The sequence below is a fragment of the Urocitellus parryii genome, chromosome 5, assembly GCF_045843805.1.
Source record: "Urocitellus parryii isolate mUroPar1 chromosome 5, mUroPar1.hap1, whole genome shotgun sequence".
Classification (NCBI taxonomy): domain Eukaryota; kingdom Metazoa; phylum Chordata; class Mammalia; order Rodentia; family Sciuridae; genus Urocitellus; species Urocitellus parryii.
Window position 1 is genome coordinate 175,865,508 of NC_135535.1, and position 21,117 is coordinate 175,886,624.

A 21,117-nucleotide genomic window follows, 5' to 3' on the forward strand; every position below is an offset into this window, starting at 1 on the left:
AGATGGAACTTTTATTCACCAGTTGGTGGTCTGGATCCATCAACGGGCAGGCCAAGGGGCAGGCTACAAGTCTACACCCTTTGACCTCCTCCCAGGGTTTGAGTACACCTTTGTAGTCCAAAACTATATTAATCATAAGTATCTATTGCTATGATTCAAAACCATAAACAAATGTCATGAAATCTAAAATCATAAGTGGAAGGGGGAATGGGTCAAAAGAACCCTAGTTGAGTACAAGATAAAGAATGGTTACTAATGTCTAGACATTCATTCTCTGACAGGGTACATTGTCCAAGAAAAATAGGAACCAAAAAGAGGACAATTTTACATTGTATAAGAATTGCCATTTTGTGTTGTCAAACATGCTATGCTAAGTAACTGTTGATTGGTACAGGGTGTTCCCATGAGAGAAGCATTTCTTACATGACATGGAGTGTCAAGGCAAAATGGAGACTGTTTGGTCATTGCCTGTATAGCCTGGTGTATAACATTTTCACTGAGTTACAATTCCAGCCCTTTTTATTTCTATTTTGAGACAAGGTCTCACTAAGTTGCTGAGGCTGTCCTTGAACTTACCATCTTTCCGCCTCAGCTTCCCAAGTCACTGGTATTACAGGCATTTGCCATCATGCCTGGCAAGAGTAACTGATTTCTAAAAGTCTCTTAAGTCTAGAAACTTTTAAATTCTGTGTGTATAGTATCTTAAATTTATTCTCTCTGGGCTCTTTTCTATATTATTCTCTTTAAAAAAAATAAAAGTGTAGTGGGTTTACTTTAAAGTGCAGAACCTATGCACAAGATTCACTGTTATGTCAAACTCTGTGATAAATAAGGAATTTCTAATGCAGCATGACAAACCAAAGAGAACAGTTACAATTTATGTGGAATTATTTAAACAAATTATAAGAATAAATGAGAGTGATTGGTTTTTAGAAATGTGAATACCAAAAAAGCTTCACAGCAAAATTATGATAGATTATGCTACAGTTACAAATTAGCCCCAAGTTTCAGTGTCTGAAAACTGTAGAGGTTTACTATGGTATAATCTAATATTGGTCAGCAGTGATTATACTCCACAGTCACTGAGGTACCCAAACTGGATCCTTTAGCCTCAACTCTTAGCCAGTATTGTCACAGTAGAAGAGAAGTGAAGAGCTGATATTTTGTCCACCAGTATTAAATGCATTGGTTCTTCCTGGCCCATAAATGATAGATATTATTTTACTTGTGTCCTGTTAGAATTACAGATGACTCTGAAGAGTGTGGGGAACATGGGAAGAGCACATGGATATTTGGTGAGCATAAGTGCTTCTGCTCCATGGTGTATGCGCTGATTCTAAAAAAGTAAATAGAAGTTAACATGATAAATGAAGTAATAGGATATGAAAAAAATTCTTCCTCATTATGAAAGTGAAAAGTTACCTTTAGAATAAAAATGTGGATATCAAGGAAGAAGTTATATTCTTTATCTCAGTTAAACCTCACAATAATTCTCTGAGGTAAGTATAGTTATCACCCACCTTTTCAAGCTTTATCAGTTAGTAGGTAGTTAGGTTATGTGGCTCCTTTGTACTTCAGATAATTTGGTTCTAGCAAAGTAAGTCAGTTTCATCTATCTGTTATCAAATTTAAATATTGTAAACGTTATTTTATTTCTGCAATAAAATAACTTACCCATAAGTAATAGAAATTAAGCTACAACTTTAACTTGTTTTGTTTTTAGGGTTTGGACAGAGGAGCCAAAGGCCAAATTTCCACTTTGGGCGGTTTTGCTTCAAGTGTTAGCCAGAAGAAAGAAGCCACTGAAAATAAAAGTTCACCTACACATCTTGTTTCCCCTAACATCAAGAATGGTAATGGTCAGTATGTCTTGGCCAAAAGTATATTACAGTATTAAACTATTTAAAATGTAGATTTTAATCTATTCAGTATTGTTCTGGTAGATCTAGTTAATACAATAAAAGCAAATAAAACAAATAGCACAGTAAAATATGCTATTTGTAAGTAAAATATGTAAATATTTGTAAGAAGAAGCAAAATTATTATTATTAGGTGATAGTTACCTAAAGAATGAAATAGAAAACTCATGAATAATTTTTAAAAGTTTGATTAGAAATCCACATACAATATAAATGCAATAAATATGTAAATATAAAATACATTTTATGTGTCTTTATTATGCAATGTGTAAATATAAATATTTAGTAGATTTCTTATGTTTGAGCAGTAACCAACTAAAAGACTTGATAGAAAATACATAAGTTGCTTAGAAATGAACCTAAAAGGAAGTATGCAAAACCTACATAGAGAAAATATAAAACTTTTTCAAAAGATTAAAAGATGGTTTGAACGGAAAGACTTATAAATAATAATAAAGATTTTAGGTTCATCCATTTATTCCCTATATTTAGTAAAATTTTCAATAGTTCTTTGGGGGAAATTTAACAAAATGATTCAATATTTGATTTTTAAGAATAAATGTCTGAGAGGATATAAGACAAAATAATTAGGGTGTACATTATTTTGTAGTGCCACATATTATAAAGATATACTACTGATAGTTTTGGCACCAGGAAAGCCAAATAGATAGATCAGCAAAAAGTATTGTATGTAAGTAGCATTAAATTATTCACAAAAGTAGAATTAGGCCAATGGACTAACTTCTCAAAAATAATGAAGTTAGATTTTTTAAAACTATAAAAGTACTAGAAGAGTATGCAGGAGAATTTGTAATGTGCATGTACTCACTGACATAGTAAATCCACTTTCAGGAATTTAGTCTAAGGAAATAATGTAGCATATATGCAAAAATACAAGGAAAGAATGCACATTATTTATAATAGTATTTGAAGCAATTAAAATGAATTGAGAAATTATGTTTGTCTATATTATAAAAATTGTACTTCTATTAATAAGAATGTGATATGTATATAAAGTGACTAGGACAAATGCTCACAATACATTGTCTGGTACTTTTAAGTTGTAGAATAAAAAAAATTATATAGTTATATGTAGAATATGATTCCAGTTTTTTTTTTAAATTGAAGGAAATCTTTTATATTCTGAGAATGAAAGGGTGCCCACTATTCTGTTAATGATTTTCTTAGGGAGGTAGGATTGGGTGTGTATTATTAATGTTTGTTTTTATAACTCTGTATTGTTTTATTATATGAAACATACATTATTTGAACACTTCTAAGTGCCTCTTAACCCTATAAAAAGAACCTGTAAAGGTTTGAATCCTCCTCACATTCTAGACAAACACCTAGAAATGTTTAAGAATATATTTTCTGGTAAATTATCTTATGTCAATAACCTACATATGGCATAAATTATTCTTGTGCAGATTTTCTGTTTGACACTGCAAGCTAATGCAGGTCAATTCTGTAGTCTTTTAGGTTAGTATCTATGTCACCTCATTAATGAAACTGCCTTTGATAACTTCTTTTTTCCTTGTTACTTCTCTTTCCACCCCCTCCATCAATTAGGTTTTACTGGAGGTCCCAGTGCCCCTATGTCACAGTTCCCCAACCCACAACTCAGTAAAACAAACCTATAATTGTGGTACCATTATAGAAACAGAGAAATGAAGAAAATGAGCATATTTGATGTGGGAGCATAGTTTAGAGAAATGATTTCTGTTTTAGACATTAACTAGATAATAATTAATGACTTTTTTGCATGATAATTTATAGAAAACTTTCAAGTTTGTTCTTTAAGCCTTATAACAATCACATAAAATTGAACAGATACTAGAATCCTTATTGTATTTGTTTTCTATTGTTGCATAACAAATTTTCATAACCTAGTGTCTTGAGAACAATCCTCATTCATTAGCTCACAACTCTTTAGGTCAGAAGTCAAGATGAATGTGACTGAGTGTTTTTACTCAGGGTTTTACGGGGATAAAATCAAGGTGTTGTTTGGTCTGGACTATGAGCTAGAATCCTTTTCCAAGCTACCTCAGGTTATTGGCAGAATTCATTCTTTGTGATTGTAAGACTGACATCCTGTTGCCTGGTCTGACTGGCATCTAGGACAAGCTCTTTGAGGCCATACACAGTTTCTTGCCACAGGCCTTATCACAGGGTCTTACAAAAAAATCAAAGCTTACTCATTTAAGGCTGGCAACAAAATCCCCTTTTATGGTTTTAGTCTCTGACTTTGTCTTCTGCAACCAATGGGAGAAAACTGTTTGCTTCTAAAGAACTTGTGTGATTAGGTTTTGCCTGGATAGTATCTTTTTTTAAGGTTGCATTTACAGGTTCTAAGGTTTAGGACTGCAACATGTCTTTTTTTTGTAGAGGTAGGGGAAAAGTTCAACTTGCAACAGAGTTTTAGGATCCTAAAAAAAAACTGAAATGTATATTTGCTAAGAATAATAGCTAGTCTAAGAAATGAATCATAACCTTGGTTTTGGATTTTTGTTCAGATTCCTAAGCCTTTGAGTCTACCTTTGATTTATAACTACTTCATTCTGTCTATATGAATATCTTGATCTGTGAACTTAGCTTGTATACTTGAGTAAACATTGACTCTGAATATGGTCTACCTACTTGAATTGCTACTACTTTTCTTTTTCTCTCTCATCTGGGCCAATCTTGTGAAATTTGGACTTAGCCTCCACCTGAACTTGGAGTATTTACATATACCACTGTAGATGAATAGACCTTTCAGGAGACATCTTTTGCCTTTTTACAACTTCTGGAGCTAACTTCTCCTACCTTTTCCATCTGGATACCACCTGAATTAAAGTGTATTCATATGTTCATAAAAATGTTTTAAATAAGTCTGAAAAGAGGCATAATAACTTTTTTAAGGAAAATATAAAAGAATAAGAGAATGTAATGCCACGTAAAGAATTCTTTTATTGATGAGAATTTAAGACTAAATCATCCACATATAACCAAGTCTGTAATTTCTTGATCTTTTGGGAAGTCTTTCTTATTTGCCAATAAGATTATTTCCTCAAAAATACATCATTCCTGGCAGTTATTACAATTTTCCTCCTCCTTCTTTGGTACCAGGACCTATGCTGGGTATTCTCTAACAGCTTGTCTCTCCTGATCTTCAAGTGTTATTAGAGAAGCTGCAAAAGCCCAGCGTGGGTTTACCTAACAGCTGAGGGATGCCTTTCCTCCCTGTAGGATCACATGGGTAGGTATGCCTGTCAAGTTGGCTGTCCTTTTAAATATCTGAGAAGTGTAGGAGTTTTACCTACTATAACAGCTGCTAGAGATGATACATCTTCAGAGAAACAATCTAGAAGATAAGTAATGCAGAGTTGGGGAGTGTAGTGGTGGGGGGTAACACTACATTTCCCCTTACTTTTTTGTATTTTCCTTTCTAAAGTTATTGTGCCCGTTCTCCAGACTAACTTAAAACATGTTTAAATGCCACAGAACATCTTTAAAAGAAACAAAGCAATTCTTTCTCAAACCTTTTAAAATACCTTCCCATTCTTGGTACTTCAGAAGGGTCGACATGAACTCTGACATTTACCTTGAGAGCAGTGTTTCATTCCCAGCTCAGCTCATTTCGTGTGTACTCTACCAAAGCCCTGATTTGATATAATAAACTCTGCAGTTTTTATACACCCTGGAGAAAGGCATTATTTTGCTCCTCTGAAATAGTCAAGAGAAGAACCGGGTGGTCTTGTGATCTGTTTGAAGGTACAGTACCACAGGGTTTCACAGTTTCTCTAAAAGCAACTTGAGGGACAGACAAGGAAACAAGCTGTTAGTAACCCAGCACAGAGATTGTTATGTGCTTGCTGTCTGGGGAGGACTTGCTGCTTTAAGATTCCTACCCTAGAAGAATCTCTAAGACCTCAAATGACCCCATCTCCAGGTTTCCTTGGAAAAATGAATTGATTTTAGACTAAATCTCTGAAATCTTTCCCTAGAGCAGAGTGAGTACCTTGGATTTGGCTTTTAACTATTCCTCATGAGAGGTATATCTACATGTATTGGTGTACTTATCCATCTCTTCACTAATCTTTGTGCTCCTTAAGCTTTTATTTTGTAGAGGGAAAGAGCTATCTTTTTTAGTAGTAAAGTTAATGTTTTTGTGTGTGGGGCGGTGGGGACTACCGGGGATTGAACTCAAGGGCACTCCACCCTGAGCCACATCCGTACACTATCTTGTATTTTATTTAGATATAGGGTCTCACTGAGTTGCTTAGTGCCTTGCTTTTGGTGAGGCTGGCTTTGAACCCACGATTCACCTGCCTCAGCCTCCCAAGCCACTAGGATTACAGGTGTGCACCACTGCACCCTGTATAATATAAAAACATAGTATGTTTCAAATGTCTCACCATCACATTCTTTCCTGCTATACCTTGTACGCTTTCCTGTGTTTCTTTATGCAGAGACAAGCAAATATATGTATTCTCATTTTCCTCCTTTTCTTAAAGATAAGGTAACTGTACAAACATTATCCATCACCTTGTTTTCTTTTTAGTTAGTGCATTCGAAATCTTTTTGTATCAATACATAGAAAGCTTCCTTATTCTTTTCACAACGATATTCCATTCTATTCAATGTATTATAATTTATTTTCTCAGACCCCACTAAAAGAAATGAGTTGTGTCCATTCTTTTCTTATTGTAAACAAGACCACAATGATTTTGTTCATCTGCAGGTATATCTATAGAATATTCCTAGACGTGGAATTGTTGTGTCCAAGAGGAAATACATTTATGATCTCAAGTTTTGAATCTATCTGTATCCAGAACCTAGCATGTGTGTAACATGTAGTGTGTACTTGGTAAATAATTTACTGAATGAAGAAATGATTGAGAGGCACTTTTTCTGGGTTTCTGCCTGTTTACCCTGTTGGAATGAAAAACCCATTTTAAAGCTGTAATGAATTCTGTAAGATAATCCAGCACAAGTCATCTGTTTCATTAAAGATAAACTTCTATTGAAACATCTGCACATTTTCATAATTAAATCCATAAAAGAACATTCATTCATGTTTTATAACACACATATCACTGAACTTCTATGTCCATCTCTAAAAACCAATGAATATAGTGTTTTACTTGGCTCTGGTGGCTTAAGTCTTATGAGTAAGAAGGATTTCCCCTGCCCTTTCTTCCTTTATCCCTCCCACCTTTAATTTTATTTTTTGCTAAATGTTCAGAAAAGTCATCCTATAAACAGTGATATAAATACCACCTGTTATGACTAATGCACTCTGGTTTTTCCCCTGTTTCAGCTTCCTGCTGCTATTGCAGTAGTCAAAAGCAGTAACAAAATACTGAACTGATAGAGGGATCCTTAAGATTATTGTCTATTTATTATCTGCCTGGTACTTAACACATTGGTAGTTATGATATCAAATAAGAACCAAGATGTTAAGTCAGCTACCAATAACTGTGTGATCTTAAACAGCTACTTATAGGACTTCATTTGTTCATTTATCGAATGAGGAAATTTGGCATGATAAGATATATAATTATATTTTCCACACTTAAGTTTTATTTAAAAGATTAATTTTCCAATATATTAATTTTGGTTAATCCCCTGTGAATATTTTTGTTTTCACTTTTTGGACATTTTATAGTTTACTAATTTCTACTTTGTGGTAGAAAGTTTAGGGCTTTGTTTGATAGTGGAAATAAGTTTTTTAACTTCTCAGGTAGGGTTTGAATCCTGGCTCTAACTTATAAATTGTACCATGCTAGAAAAGTTACTTAACCTCTCTGTACTTATTTTCCTATCTGTAAAATAGTATTATTAAGAAACTACTGACTGGGTGCAATGGCATGTGCCTGTCATCCCAGCGGCTCAGGAGCCTGAGACGAGAGGAATGCAAGTTCAAAGCCAACCGCAGCAACTTAGGCCCTAAGCAACTTAGCCAGATTCTGTCTCAAAAAAATTAAAAAATGGACTGGGGGATGTGGCTCAATGGTCAATCATTCCTGGGTTCAATTCGTGGTACAAAAGCAAAATACAAAAAACAATCAAAACAAATAAACAAAAAACTACTCTATAATTTTCACAATTAAATCCATAAAAGAACATTCATTCATGTTTTATGAACATACATGAAAGAAAAGCATTTAAAAAGGATTCAATTTCATGCCTTATAAAAACTAATGATTATATAATGTTAAATTATATAATTTATATAGATTATATATAGTCTATATAATCTATATAAATTTATGTAAGTTATATACTTTATATAATATACATGTAGATTGGGGAAGGGATTATGATGGGGCAGGATTTCTATTTTACCACAAGAGCAACTAATGGTGTGGGTTTTTTTAAAATTTAAAATGTGTCACACATTTTGAATGTAATCAACATTCTGTATGTTTTAGTAATAATAAAATTAAAATGCATGAACTTACCACTCAAATCAAGAAAAGAAACACTACCAGTATTTTAGAAGCCTCAATGAACCCACCCCAATTGTATTGCCAAACTCTTCTGTCCAGAGGAAGCTGCTATTCCCCTTTGTATAGATACCTTGCAAGTGAATCCTGGGAAACAAAGGATACCTACTGGGACATTTGGCAGAGCTAATTTGATTAAGTATTATGTATTAGCTGTTTAGCATCAGTACTCCAGCTTTTTAGGGTACTGTAGGTTAGACCTGTGAGGGAAAAGAGTGTCCTCAGCTGATTCAGATAGCAGAGCAAGAAAAGGAGAAAAGGAACTTCTTCAGCCCACTGGCAAGCCACACCAAGAATAAGAACAAAATCTGGGCCAGGCTCATCTGTTCATTCTATCTTCAGTTGAAAAGAATAGTACAAATAATAGTACAAATTATCAATACTACAATAGTACAAAGGCAGTCAGGATTTTGGTGATAACAGACATCAAAGATAACTAATTCTCAGGCCACTCTGTTCTAGTCTGGGCAGAGTGAAATTCGTCTTCGGCCACTGTGATTCCTAGTCCTTTGACTATGATAGGTGTATCTCTGCCTCTGTCTCTATAACTTACTGTCTGGAAATTTGTGGAACTCTTTGTTTTTTTCAGGGTTTTGAAAATTGCACAGTGATGTGCCTTGGCATGAGTCTGTTTTTAATCCTGCATGCCACGTACTTGGTAGGCTCTTTCCAATCAACAGCTCATGTCCTTCATTTCCAGGAAATTTTTAAAAATTATTTTTGATGACTTCTGCTTTTTTTATACTTTCTTTCTGGATCTCCTATACTTCAAATGCATGACCTCTGGACTCCTGTTTTTCTTCTCTTTTGTTTAATTTTTTTTTTTTTAGTTGTTGATGGACCTTTATGTTATTCATTTATTTATATGTGGTGCTGAGAATTGAACCCAGTGCCTCACACATGTGAGGCAAATGCTCCACCACTGAGCCATAACTCCAGTCCTGGACTCCTGTTTTTATTAATTTTCCCCACTATCATTTTCCCTTTCTCTTTTGCTCCGTGTATAGACAATTTTCTCAAACCCCTTATATTAAGTATTTATTTCTGCTTCCGTGTCTTTAATTATCAAGAATTCTTCACTCAATATTTCCTTTTTTAGCATCATCTTACTTCATGTTCTTTTGTCCCTCTGAGCAAATCAGTTATATGTTTTTTAATTTTTCTTCTCCCTTTATGATTTTTGATTGCTCCAAGTTCTGTCTGTTTGTTTTGATCTTTACCTTCTATATTGAAGGCTTCATCAGAAGTTTTATAATCCTTGCTTTTCTGCCTGGGGTTAATAGTAGGCGAGCAAACAGATGATGGAAGTTGAAGCCTAGTTTGTTGACTATAAGCTTCATTATAGGACAATATGGGAGGGTTTTGGGGAACTGTAAGGTAAGTATCTTTAGTTTTTTTCTTCTTGGACTCCCAAGAAAGTGTCATATTCCCCAAGAAAGTTTCTTCTAGTCTCGTTTGGGGTCAGAGACAAGGTGATCTGTTTGCTGGGGGAAGAGGGATTGGAATCTCTTATTTGATTGATCATTTTCAGTATTCAACTAAGTTAGTTACTGCCTCATTTCCTGTTATAGTATCATCTTACAATCTCATCTGTGTCTGGTGTTACCCTAGCCCAAAGCACCTCTGTTTTACCCTCTCTGAATATTATAAAATTTCAGTCTTCCTTTGGAGTAGGCATGGAGGAGGGATAGTGACCCAAGGACAAGGAGAAAATTTAGGGCTCTAATGTTTTATTTAGTTTTCACCTGTGTTTTTATTTTAGCCTCCCTATTTATACCCACAGATCCAGATTCTGTCTCCTTTAAGAAATCTGCAGTGTTAAACAAGTTACTTTTCATCTTTCCTTGTTGAGGCTTGGTATTTGGCTGTTTCAGGTCTTTTAAGTGAGTGTTAATAGTTGTCTGTGTTTTCTAGCTTCTTTTTACTTTTTAGGGTCTGACTTTCTTGCCTGTCTGTTGTTGTTTTTGAAGATTTGTCTTTAAAACAACAAACCTTTTGCTATAATTTTAATGGAATTTTGGAGGAATTAAATGTCCGTCCTTGATATGCCATTTTAACCTGAAAAACCTCCATCTGTTCCTTTGTTTAATAGATGAGAAATATGAGATTCTGAGAGATGACATGACTTATACAAGGTAACATATTCTGTTGTCTATAATGCATTATAATAAACCAGCTCAAAACTTAATGACTTAAAACAGTAACTTTTTTTTCACAAATGTGTAATTTTGGTGAAGATCAGTGGGGATGGCTCATCTTTGTTCTACTGAGCATTGGCTGAAGTGACTTGAAGACTGAGGTAGCTAGAATCACCAAGGACCTGCTCACTCCTGTGTCTGATCATTGATGCTTGCTGTAGGCTTGGACCTTAGATGAGTTTAGGGCTAGATCACCTATATATGACCTACTTGTGTAGCTTCATGGCTTTCTCACAGTATGGTGACTAACTTCCAAGGTTAAGCATCCCGAAAAAGAGAGCCAAGAAGAATTTTTTTAAAAACAATACCTGTATTTATTTTATGTGGTGCTGAGGATTGAACCCAGGGCCTCTCACGTGCTAGGAGAGCACTCTACGGCTGAGCCACAACCCCAGCCCAAGAAGAAATTTTATTGCCTTTTACAACCTAGTCATACAGTATCACTTCTGTCACATTTGTTAATTAGCAGGGAACCATTAAAACTGGCCCATATTCAAAGGCAAGAGAATTAGACTCTGTCTTTTTATGGAAGGAGCATCAAAGAATTTATGGACATATTTTTTAATTACTATGTAATATATAGATCCAGGAAAAGAAGATAGATTTTTTAAAATTTATTGATTCTTGTTAGTTATACATGACATAGAATCCATTTTGATATAATTATACAAGCATGGCATATATCTTCTAGTTAGGACCCACTCTGGTGGATATACATGATGGTTAGGTTCACTATGATGTTTTCATGTATGTTCTTAGGAAAATTATGTCAGATTCATTATACTGTTTTTCCTTTGCCTATCTTCCCTTCTTTCCCTCCAGTCACCATTGTCTAATCACTGAACTACTGTTCTTTCCCTCCCTGCCCCTTATTGTGGTTTAGCTTCCACATATCAGAGAAAACATTTGACCTTTGGCTTTTTGGGGGAATGGGTTATTTCACTTAGCATGTTAGTCTCCAGATTCATCGATTTATGGGAAATGTCATAAAGCCATTTTTCTTTATGGCTGAGTAATACCCCATTGTGTATATATACCACATTTTCTTTCTTAAAAAATATTTTTAGTTATGGATGGTTATTTAGTTATTTTATTTACTTATTTTTATGTGGTGCTAAGGACTAAACCCATTGCCTCATGTGTGCTAGGTAAGTGCTCTGCCACTGAGCTACAACCTAGCTCATACCACATTTTCTCAGCTCATACCACATTTTCTTTATCCGTTCTTCTTTAGAAGGGCACCTAGGTTGTTCCATAGCTTAGCTATTGTGAATTCAGCTGCTATGAACATTGATGTGGCTGTGTCACTGTAGCACACTGATTTTAAATCCTCTGGATATATACTTTGGAGTAGGATAACTGGGGTTAAATGGTGGTTTCATTCCTAGTTTTTTGAGGAATCTCCATACTTCTGTGCAAAGTGGTTTCACCAATTTTCAGCCCCACCAGCAATGTATGAGTGTATATTTTTCCCCACATTCTCTCCAACATTTAATGTTACCTGTATTCTTGATAATTGCCATTCTTACTGGAGTGAGATGAAAGAGATTTGCATCTCTTTATTTGCTAGAGGTTTTGAACATTTTTTCATATATTTGTTGACTGATCGTATTTCTTCTTCTGTGAAGTGAAGGCAAGAGTGTTTGACTATTACTTCAGAACTTTTCCTAATAGCATATTGTAGGACGGAAAAACATAACTAAAATAAGGTTTTTAGATGACTTATACATTTTAGGTTTTCAAGTTTCTTCAGTTTGTCTATTACAGATCAATTTATACATCACTGTAATGGGGACTCTTTTAAGCTTTTCGATTAGTTTTTAGTGTATCTTACAAACTGTTTAATCAGTCTGTTTTGTTTTTGAATAATCACAGTCGTTGTTTATTTTTGTTGAAAAAGGCTATTTTAAAAAACAAAGAAGCATTGATATATTAAGCTGAGAAAAGCTGAGCTACTCTCAGTAAACCTGTTCCATTAGCACCCAAGTTGGCCTTTAAATTTCTTCTTTGGAACCTTAAGAGCAATTAACTCAAGCTTTTTGTTTCATTTTATAACATCAAAACTGAGGCCTAAAGACTCAATGACTTGTCTAGGATTATCAAATTTAGTAACTCAGATACCAGAAGGATTTTACTCTGTTATTTCTAAAGCTGGTGTTTTCCATTACATATGAAGCTTATGGTAAGAGTGTCTTACCAGCCACAAATCTTTTTATGTCAAGATTTCCTCTCCAGCAGTAGAGAGGAAAAGGTTCTCCTACTGAACACTCAATCTACTTAGAGTCTCTTATTTCCTCTAATCCTGCTGTTGCCATCTGTGCTAGCTATCCAGAAACAATCTTCCGTCCCCTAATCATGTGGCCATTTGAAAATGCCAGTCTTCATATTGGTGACTGAAGTTTGTGGAAAACAATATTTACTAGTTTCCAATCAAAGTCAGACTTTGAAAACAGTGAGCCAGCAAAATTTGGCTGGTATTCTTACACCCTTATACATAGTTGTATTATGATCTTCACATTTTTAGATAAACCATCAGCCTGCACCACAGTCCTTATTCTTACATTGGCTTCAAGTGTTTTACTTCATGTTTCTAAGCAACCAACTAAACTTGGCAACAGTGTATTAAAAGAAAGGGAAAATGATTACTGCTTATCAATTTAGCACAAAGCGTTCCCAAGTATGGACCGAATGAAACCTAAATGACAGGTTTTCACTGATAAATATATTTTTGCTTTATTCAGTATATTACAATATCCTATATTATAGACAAAGTTGCATATGATAGAACAAAGACTTGCTTGTTCTATTTATGGTATTAGTTTGAGATTTAATTAATCTCCTTAACCATAGTTATTGATTTTTCTCTTTTGAATTAGATTTTAATAAACCATCTGTGAGAATAGGCAGAAAAGTCTGTCTCTGGAAACAATGCCTTGATATTCAGGGACATGAGAGCAGCTGTGAGCTGTTATTTTTCCTTTCTTAATAGCTGAATGTCACATCCTGTAGTTTGGCTTTCATTCACTAATGTGAGCAAAGTATTTGGCCTTTCCTTCTGACTCAAGTTTCATTAACATAGTATGTTAACATTCTACATTATTCTTCAGTCCAAGTTACCTTTTGCACCAAAAATAGATCCCATCTAGGTCTCTGGTCCTAACCTCACAATATAATTCTCCAGATCTTGGCATTATTCTTTTTCTTATATAAGAATTTCCCCATTCAGACTCTGCCAAAATCCTCTTCTCTTACTAACTCAGATTTCACTCTTCTTCTACTTCAGCATGGTATTAATAAAAATGTGTGGGTATAAAAATGTGTATATGTGCTCAGTGAGTTAATAAGTTAATTTATATTTGAATAAGTCTGTTTGTATCTAATAGTGGGTGTTTATAGCTAGGTTGGGAAAGGTATGTGGGAAGGGATAGGAAAGAGGAAGAAAAACTGTAGAGGAGCCATAGAGTTAACAATGACAAGACTGGTGTTAAAGAGTGGAAAACAACTAGCCCTTTATTTCTTTCCTGCTAAAATACCCTTTTCTTTCCTATTAATAAAATTTCTATATATAATCCATAAGATAACATTTGTGGATAAATTCAACTGTATTCAATTTATGCTTATAATATAAATTCTAATATTTTCATATTTAGTAAAGGACATAAAATCAATTATAAAGCATAATTAAGACCTGTTTTAAAACATAATCAGCTACTGAGGAAGCTTAGACAGGAAAATGGCTAATTCAAGGCCATCCTTTAATTTTCTCAAAATTAAATGAAAAGGGTTGGTGATATAAATCAATGGTAGTGTGCTTGCTTAGCATGTGAAAAGCCCTGGGTTTAATCTCCAGCATCTAATTAATTAATTAATTAATTAAAACATAATTAAGGAAATTTAATAATCTATTCTGTATTGTTGGCATCATTGTCCTCTCATCTAAAACTATTGAACAGTGTTTCTCACTATAGTCTCCAGATTTACCAGCAAGAGCATCACCTGGGAGCATGTTATAAATCAAATTCTTATGTCCCACCCCAGACCTACTTAACCACAAACTCTGGAGAGGTCCTAGTAATCTTTGTTTTAACAAGCTTTCTGGACAATTCTGAGATACAGTAAAGTTTGAAAACCATTTCTGTTGTATATGAAAAATTGGCATCTCTAAACTATCTTCTGATATAAAAGTTAGCCTTAAAACATACCCAAACACTAATTTTTTGCCTATTAAAGTTGATGATAAATCTAAAATAGACACTCTAAATGGGAAGGAGAGGACGAAAGAAAGGAAGACCTTATAGCTATGTTACTGTGCTGTGATTATTGATACAGCTGTACTAGCTTAGTTAAAAATATATCCTGATTATGTTAGAGTAGAATTAAGTTCTATAAATGTGCATTTCATTATTGTAGAATTTCAACTCTGTAAAATATTGATCTGTTCTATTGATTTAGAAGTATTGAGACAATACAATAAAACAAAGTAAAAAACTTAGTGGAGAGGACAGAATTGGAAGATAGAAGACTAGAAATTAGCAAATTTTAAAGAGTAGAAAGAAAGTAGATTAAGAAAAAAATGAAGAGAGTCTCAGAGACCTGTGGTAATATAACAAAAAATGTTACATTCCTATCATTAGAGTACCAGAAATAGAGGAAAAAGAGAATAGGGCTGAAAAGATAGAATGACTAAAAACTTCATACATTTGGCCAGAGGCAGAATGTGAGATAAGAACCCACCTTTATTTTGTTTCCTTGATGTTTTCCATATTTTCGGGTTCTTTTTTTCTTTTTTTTAAGTAATGTGCAATATATTTAATATATTGAAGTTTCATGTATGTCTGGATATGACTCTTGAGTTCTTTGTTCCATTAGTTGATGTATCTGAGCCTGTATTAGTCAAACGCAGTCTGAGTAAACTTCAAAAGTTTGGATATCTGGTGGAACAAGATCCCCTCTCTCTTTTTTTCCCTCTTCCTTTTATTTTTCCTTTTCTTTAGAAACAACATGGGTTATTCTTGCTCCTTTTGTCGTCCATATAACTTTTAGAATCAGTTTATCAAGTTATAAAATAGATTGTGATTTTTATTGAATTGCATAAATCTGTAATTGCAAGGAAAAGTGACTTCTTTATGATAGTATTTCTAGCCATTTACTTAGGTCTTTAATCTCTCAACACAATTTCATTTTGTTTTTAGAGAGCTTACATTTTTTAAAAAATTATTGATTTTAGTTATATATAACACCAGGATGCATCCTGACATTATCACAAAAGTTTGGAATACAACCTGCTCCAATTCAGCCTCCAGCACTTCCCTGCCAACTCTTACTCCCCTCCTCCCTTCTTTCCATCAGTCGGTATCTCTCTCTTTCTCTGTATCTCTATCTCTGTGAATATACCCAATGCTAGTCCCCACTGTGCCACATCCGTACATGTACATACAAAAGTTTGGTCAGATTTATTCCACATTCTTCCCTTTTCCCCTCCCTTCTTCCTCCTCAATTCCCTTCATCTACTATACTGATCTTTCATCTATTTAGATGAAATTCCTCTCCCCTTTTTTCCTTTCTCTCTTTATTTATTTTACCCCTCATCCCTTATTTTGGGTCAGCTTCCACAAATCAGAGAGAACATTCAACCTTTGACTTTTTGGAACTGGCTTATTTCACTTAGCATGATAGTCTCTAGTTCTGTCCATTTACTGACAAATGCCATATGTCGTTCTTTATGGCTGAGTAATATTCCATTCATTAGTACTTAGTACAAAGAGCTCAGAATTATGCCCCTGAATTTAAATTTTTCTTTTAAATTATGCTTTCTACTTGTTTGTTGTGGTATTTAGAAGTGCAATTGATTTTGCAGATTTTTTTTAAATCTCCCTACTTTGCTACTTCAAATTATGTGTCTGTAGATTCTTTTGGATTTGCCTGTCTATAACAGATCATTTGCAAGTGACAGCGTTATTTCCTCTTTTCTAATCCTGTGTCTCTAATATATATTTTATGTGCAAACTGGGATCTCCTGAGCAGTATTGAATGAAAGTGCTGATTGTATGCTTTTTCTTTTCTTTTTCTTTTTTTAATACTGGAGATTGAACCCAGGGACATCCCAAGTCCTTTTTATTTTTTATTTCGAGATAGGGTCTTGTTAAATTGCTGAGGCTGGCCTTTAACTTGCTACCCTCCTGAGTTGCTAGGATTAAAGGTGTGTGCCATCAGGCCTAGCATTATTTATTTATTTTCTTTGTCTTATTTAAAAGGGAATGATTATAATATTTTCTCATTAATTATGATGATTTTCTGAGGCTTATTTTGTAACTTTCAAATAGAAGAGTTTTAAAAACAAAATTTCACAAAATAGAATAGTTTGTGGTTTATTTTCTCAATTGAAATGCCAAGAAACTAGAATTAATAAAATAAATTTGAGGATAGTTTTAAAATGTTTTAATAGATTCTTAATCTAAGGTTAAATAAGTTAAACCTGAAGTTTTCAGAAATAACAGCTGTAAGAATGCTGCCTCATAATTTATGGAATAAAGCTATACTTAAATCATAGCCTTTAATGTTTTCAATATGAAATAAAGGAAGGAAAATTCATGAAATAAATAACTTCCTGTGTTGGGTTGCTTCATTTAAAATCATAGGCATCATTTACATCAAAATTAGCTGATAATATGTCCACATACACCCTAAAAGATAAGAAGGACAATCACCAAAACTCTTAAGTTTTCCATGTGTTATCATCTGGGCAGGAGGCATCAGAAGAAAGCACAAGGGCTGTGTTTTGGTGGACCTTAAAACAGGAAAGCTTTAGAATAAATGAAAGACATCCACTGGGAAATTCAGGAGAATGATTTGAGAACAAAGGCTGAAATCAGACATCATTTTGTCAAGAGCAGGAGAATGCAGAAGTCTCATGCTGAGGTCTAAAGGAAGCAGTGAAACCCTTGATAATTCTCCAGACTAACTAGTGCTTTCTTCCAGTTAGGGTCCCATACAGAGCTTAGAATAAATTTTGAGCAGCACAAGGAAAGTGGAAGGAGGGACATAGGGTATGGAAATCTCAGAAAGCAAAGCCATTATATATTTGAATTCTATATTTAAAAAAAAAGGTAAACCTGGTTCTTAAAGTTTGGAAATAATGTTTACAAATAAAAATTAATAAAAGGATCATGGTCAAATTATATAATTTTGAATTACAAAATTTTATTATGATAAAGAGAATAAGGAACTAAGTTAACAGCCATTCAGACAGTAAAAGCACACAGAAATACATGCCACAAAAATGGAAGAAAAATCCTATTTCAAAATCCACCAAAATACATTAAGAATATGATATAACACTTGAAAGAATAACATAAATCAGGATTTTAAAAACTTAAGAGATTAGGGGGGAGATTAAAAGAAAGAATTAGAAATATTTTTTTTTTAATTAGAAATAAACCAAAAGGTATAGAAAAACAGCTGGGAATGATTTAGCTCAGTGGTTCTGCAAGGAGCACTTTTCTAGCATGCCTTATAATTCCTCATTAAGCCATACATTTGTTATTGAGATTTTTTTTCTCTGTATTTGTTTTATTTTACAATTAATAGGTTATGAAATGTAAGGAAAGGGCAAACAGCACATTGTCAAATATTTCCAAAAAATGTTTAATAATGTCATGCTAATTGATAAGAAAATGCTAATGCTCCAACAAAGAATTGCAGAGGACATATATTAAAAAGCCTATAAACATTAAATGTTGAGCCTCACTAATGTATTCCTTAAAAGACAACTTTTAGGTGAGGAAGGAGAAAGGGAAAAGCTTTATATTAAATACATACCTCAAAGTAAGGTATGGCCTCATAGCTATTGTGAAAGAGGGTGGGGATAAGCCCATGTACACTTCACTTAATAAGTATACTTCACTTTGATAGGTTTTTCTGTTACATTATCCCAGAATGAATACAATACAAAATAGTTTGCTTTCTGTTCATGTTGAATTAGCCTGCGATTTTTTAATGGAAAGATTTTGTAACTAATAATATTGAATGCTTTCTTATACTTCACAGTGAGAGACCTACCACCAATTTGCCTTGATGTTAGACAAAAGCAGCGTATCCCTATAGATACATTACCATCTGAAATGAAGGCCCCAGTCCTTACAGAACCTATCCTTCCTACCCAGCCCAAAACTATGAAAGACTTTCAGTAAGTTTTAATTCACTCTTACATATAGACGTATTGTCATCTGCATGTCAGGACTTTATTTAACTTCTTTGTGTGAAAAATTAGTTGAACTTGTGCATCATTATGAGCTATTAGCCAAGAAAGAAGACACAGAAGACTAGATGTCTCAAGTGGAAGGTGAAAACCAATGTATGAATAACAGGATAACAGGTTACGGTTAAATACGTTATAGCAAAAGAAAGGAAACACTTAAGAAAGAGAATAGGAGTCAAAATAGGCAAAATAAATAAATAAATGTGATGATAAACTAATAAAATGTTATCATTTAAAAAAAATAATTCAGCTACTATGCAAAGTGTTATAAAATATGTCACTATTCAGAAAACCAAAATGCATAATTTGAAAAGCTTGATGGGAAGGAGAAAGCAGAGACACAGAGTGTAAACAAAACCTCCATAAGTTTTATTATGAAGGAGAGGAAAGAGAGTAACTAATTAAAGGGTCATGTCAAGAATAAACTGTTTTTTTTAAATTAGATGAATTCGAAACTTAACAAACTATGTTAACTAACTGGAATAGATTTTTAAATTCTATTTCAGTATTTTAAATTGCATGTTTGGTGACATACATTTGTAAAAAGGAATGCTGTGACTATCTGAATAATATTTCTATCTATGTATGATTAATATGTGTTTTCATTTTAGGGAAGATGTGGAAAAAGCTAAGCCATCAGGAGATTGGAAAACAGTACATGATTTTTATCTCACAACATTTGATTCTTTTCCTGGATTAAATGCTATATTTAAGGTAATAATACATACAACACATTTTTAATTCACTATTAATTTTGAATTTTCCCAAAAAGATATGGCAGAATTACCTCATTTTCTACCCAATATTGATTTAAACAACTTTATAGCAAACATATATATGTATTGATTTTTAAATTATATGTATTACATTTTTATTTGTACTAGTGTTAGAGTTTGACCCAGTTCTTTGATTTTCAAAAAAAGAAAATTATTGAAACAGTTCTTAGGTATTTGTTTTTTTATTTTCAGCAATTTTGCCCTAATAGTTCCTTTTTATCATCAGACCACAAAATAGAAAACTTCAAGGAAAAGTATGGTGCAAATATTACCAAGAGCGGTTCTTAATGTGTTATATAAACTTAATTCTTTAATTGAATTTGCAGAAAGATGCCGCTGCCTCATTTAATACCATTGAAGACTCTGGGATTAATGCTAAATTTGTGAATGCTGTATATGATGCTTTACTTAATACTGTGAGTATTATTTATGGGAACATTTAAATAATATAATTCTATGTCTCTTCTGTAGTTCAAGTAAAGCCACATAAACATTGGAAAAATCATCTTGTAGAATGATTACATAGAAACTCTGATATAATTTTATAGTAAATATACTTGGAATTCTCAGAAATTTTAGGTTATTTTATTCTCTTATTTTTCTAATTAACTAAGAACTAAATAAAATACTTTTACATGCAGTCTTTGTTTAGAAAGGCTTGTGAATAGCATGCTTCACTGATTCAGGAAAAGAAGGTAAGTAAGTTATTTGATTGTATTGAAATTGTACTGTTAGATCAGTGTTTCTCAAACTTTAGCATGCATGTATCAGTCATAAAAGTGCTTTCTATAATACAGAGTTTCAGACTCTGTAGGTCCTGGATAGAACACAAGAATTTTCATTTGTAACAGGTTCCTAGGGTATATTGGTACTCCTGATCCAGGGATGACATTTTGAGAATCCCAAAGCTGTAGTATGTGAAAAATTTATATCCTTCCAGTCCATCAGCATGATACATCCCTCCAGTTACGTTCAATTACTCTCTAAATAAATACTTTTACATGAGTTTTGAATTTTCTTCTGGGTAGAGATTTACACATTTCTTGTTACGTTTATTTCTAGGTACTTGATTTTTTGATGCTACTATACTTTCAATTTTTAGCTGTAACTAATATATGGCAATACTTTTATGTGTTTATCTGGTTACCTTGCTAAATTCACTCATTAATTCTAATAGTGCATCAGTAAATTTACTTTGATTTTTCTATGTACACAATCATATCATTTGTGGAGAAATACAAATTTTTATGTCTTTTCAGTTCTTATATCTTGAATGGATGTTGTACATATTTGCCTTATTGCACTGATTAATATCTCTTGTCTAATCCCTTATAAAAGAATTAATAGCAGACTTCTTTGTCTACTCCCAATCTGAGTACTTCATTGTTAAATATATGAAATGTGTACTTAAAAAAAAATAAATAAAATTAAAAAAAAAAAAAAAAGAAATGTGTACTTAACATTCTTTGTCACCAA

The 21,117-nt window shown here is 33.3% G+C and overlaps 1 protein-coding gene across 5 annotated transcripts in view; it reads left to right on the plus strand.

The window, feature by feature from the left end:
• The window catches only part of Hectd2 (HECT domain E3 ubiquitin protein ligase 2), a 65,522-nt gene that overhangs the window by 10,646 nt on the left and 33,759 nt on the right, over positions 1 to 21,117 (plus strand). For 2 of the 5 annotated variants that reach the window (XM_026397349.2, XM_026397348.2), the window contains exons 2-6: positions 1,240 to 1,295; positions 1,724 to 1,859; positions 18,655 to 18,793; positions 19,477 to 19,579; positions 19,968 to 20,057. In XM_026397349.2, coding sequence (XP_026253134.2) covers positions 1,248 to 1,295; positions 1,724 to 1,859; positions 18,655 to 18,793; positions 19,477 to 19,579; positions 19,968 to 20,057 — 516 coding nt within the window. In that variant the 5' untranslated portion in view covers positions 1,240 to 1,247. The remainder of the gene's footprint in view (positions 1 to 1,239; positions 1,296 to 1,723; positions 1,860 to 18,654; positions 18,794 to 19,476; positions 19,580 to 19,967; positions 20,058 to 21,117) is intronic. The other 3 variants (XM_026397346.2, XM_026397344.2, XM_026397345.2) reach the window with 2 other exon arrangements.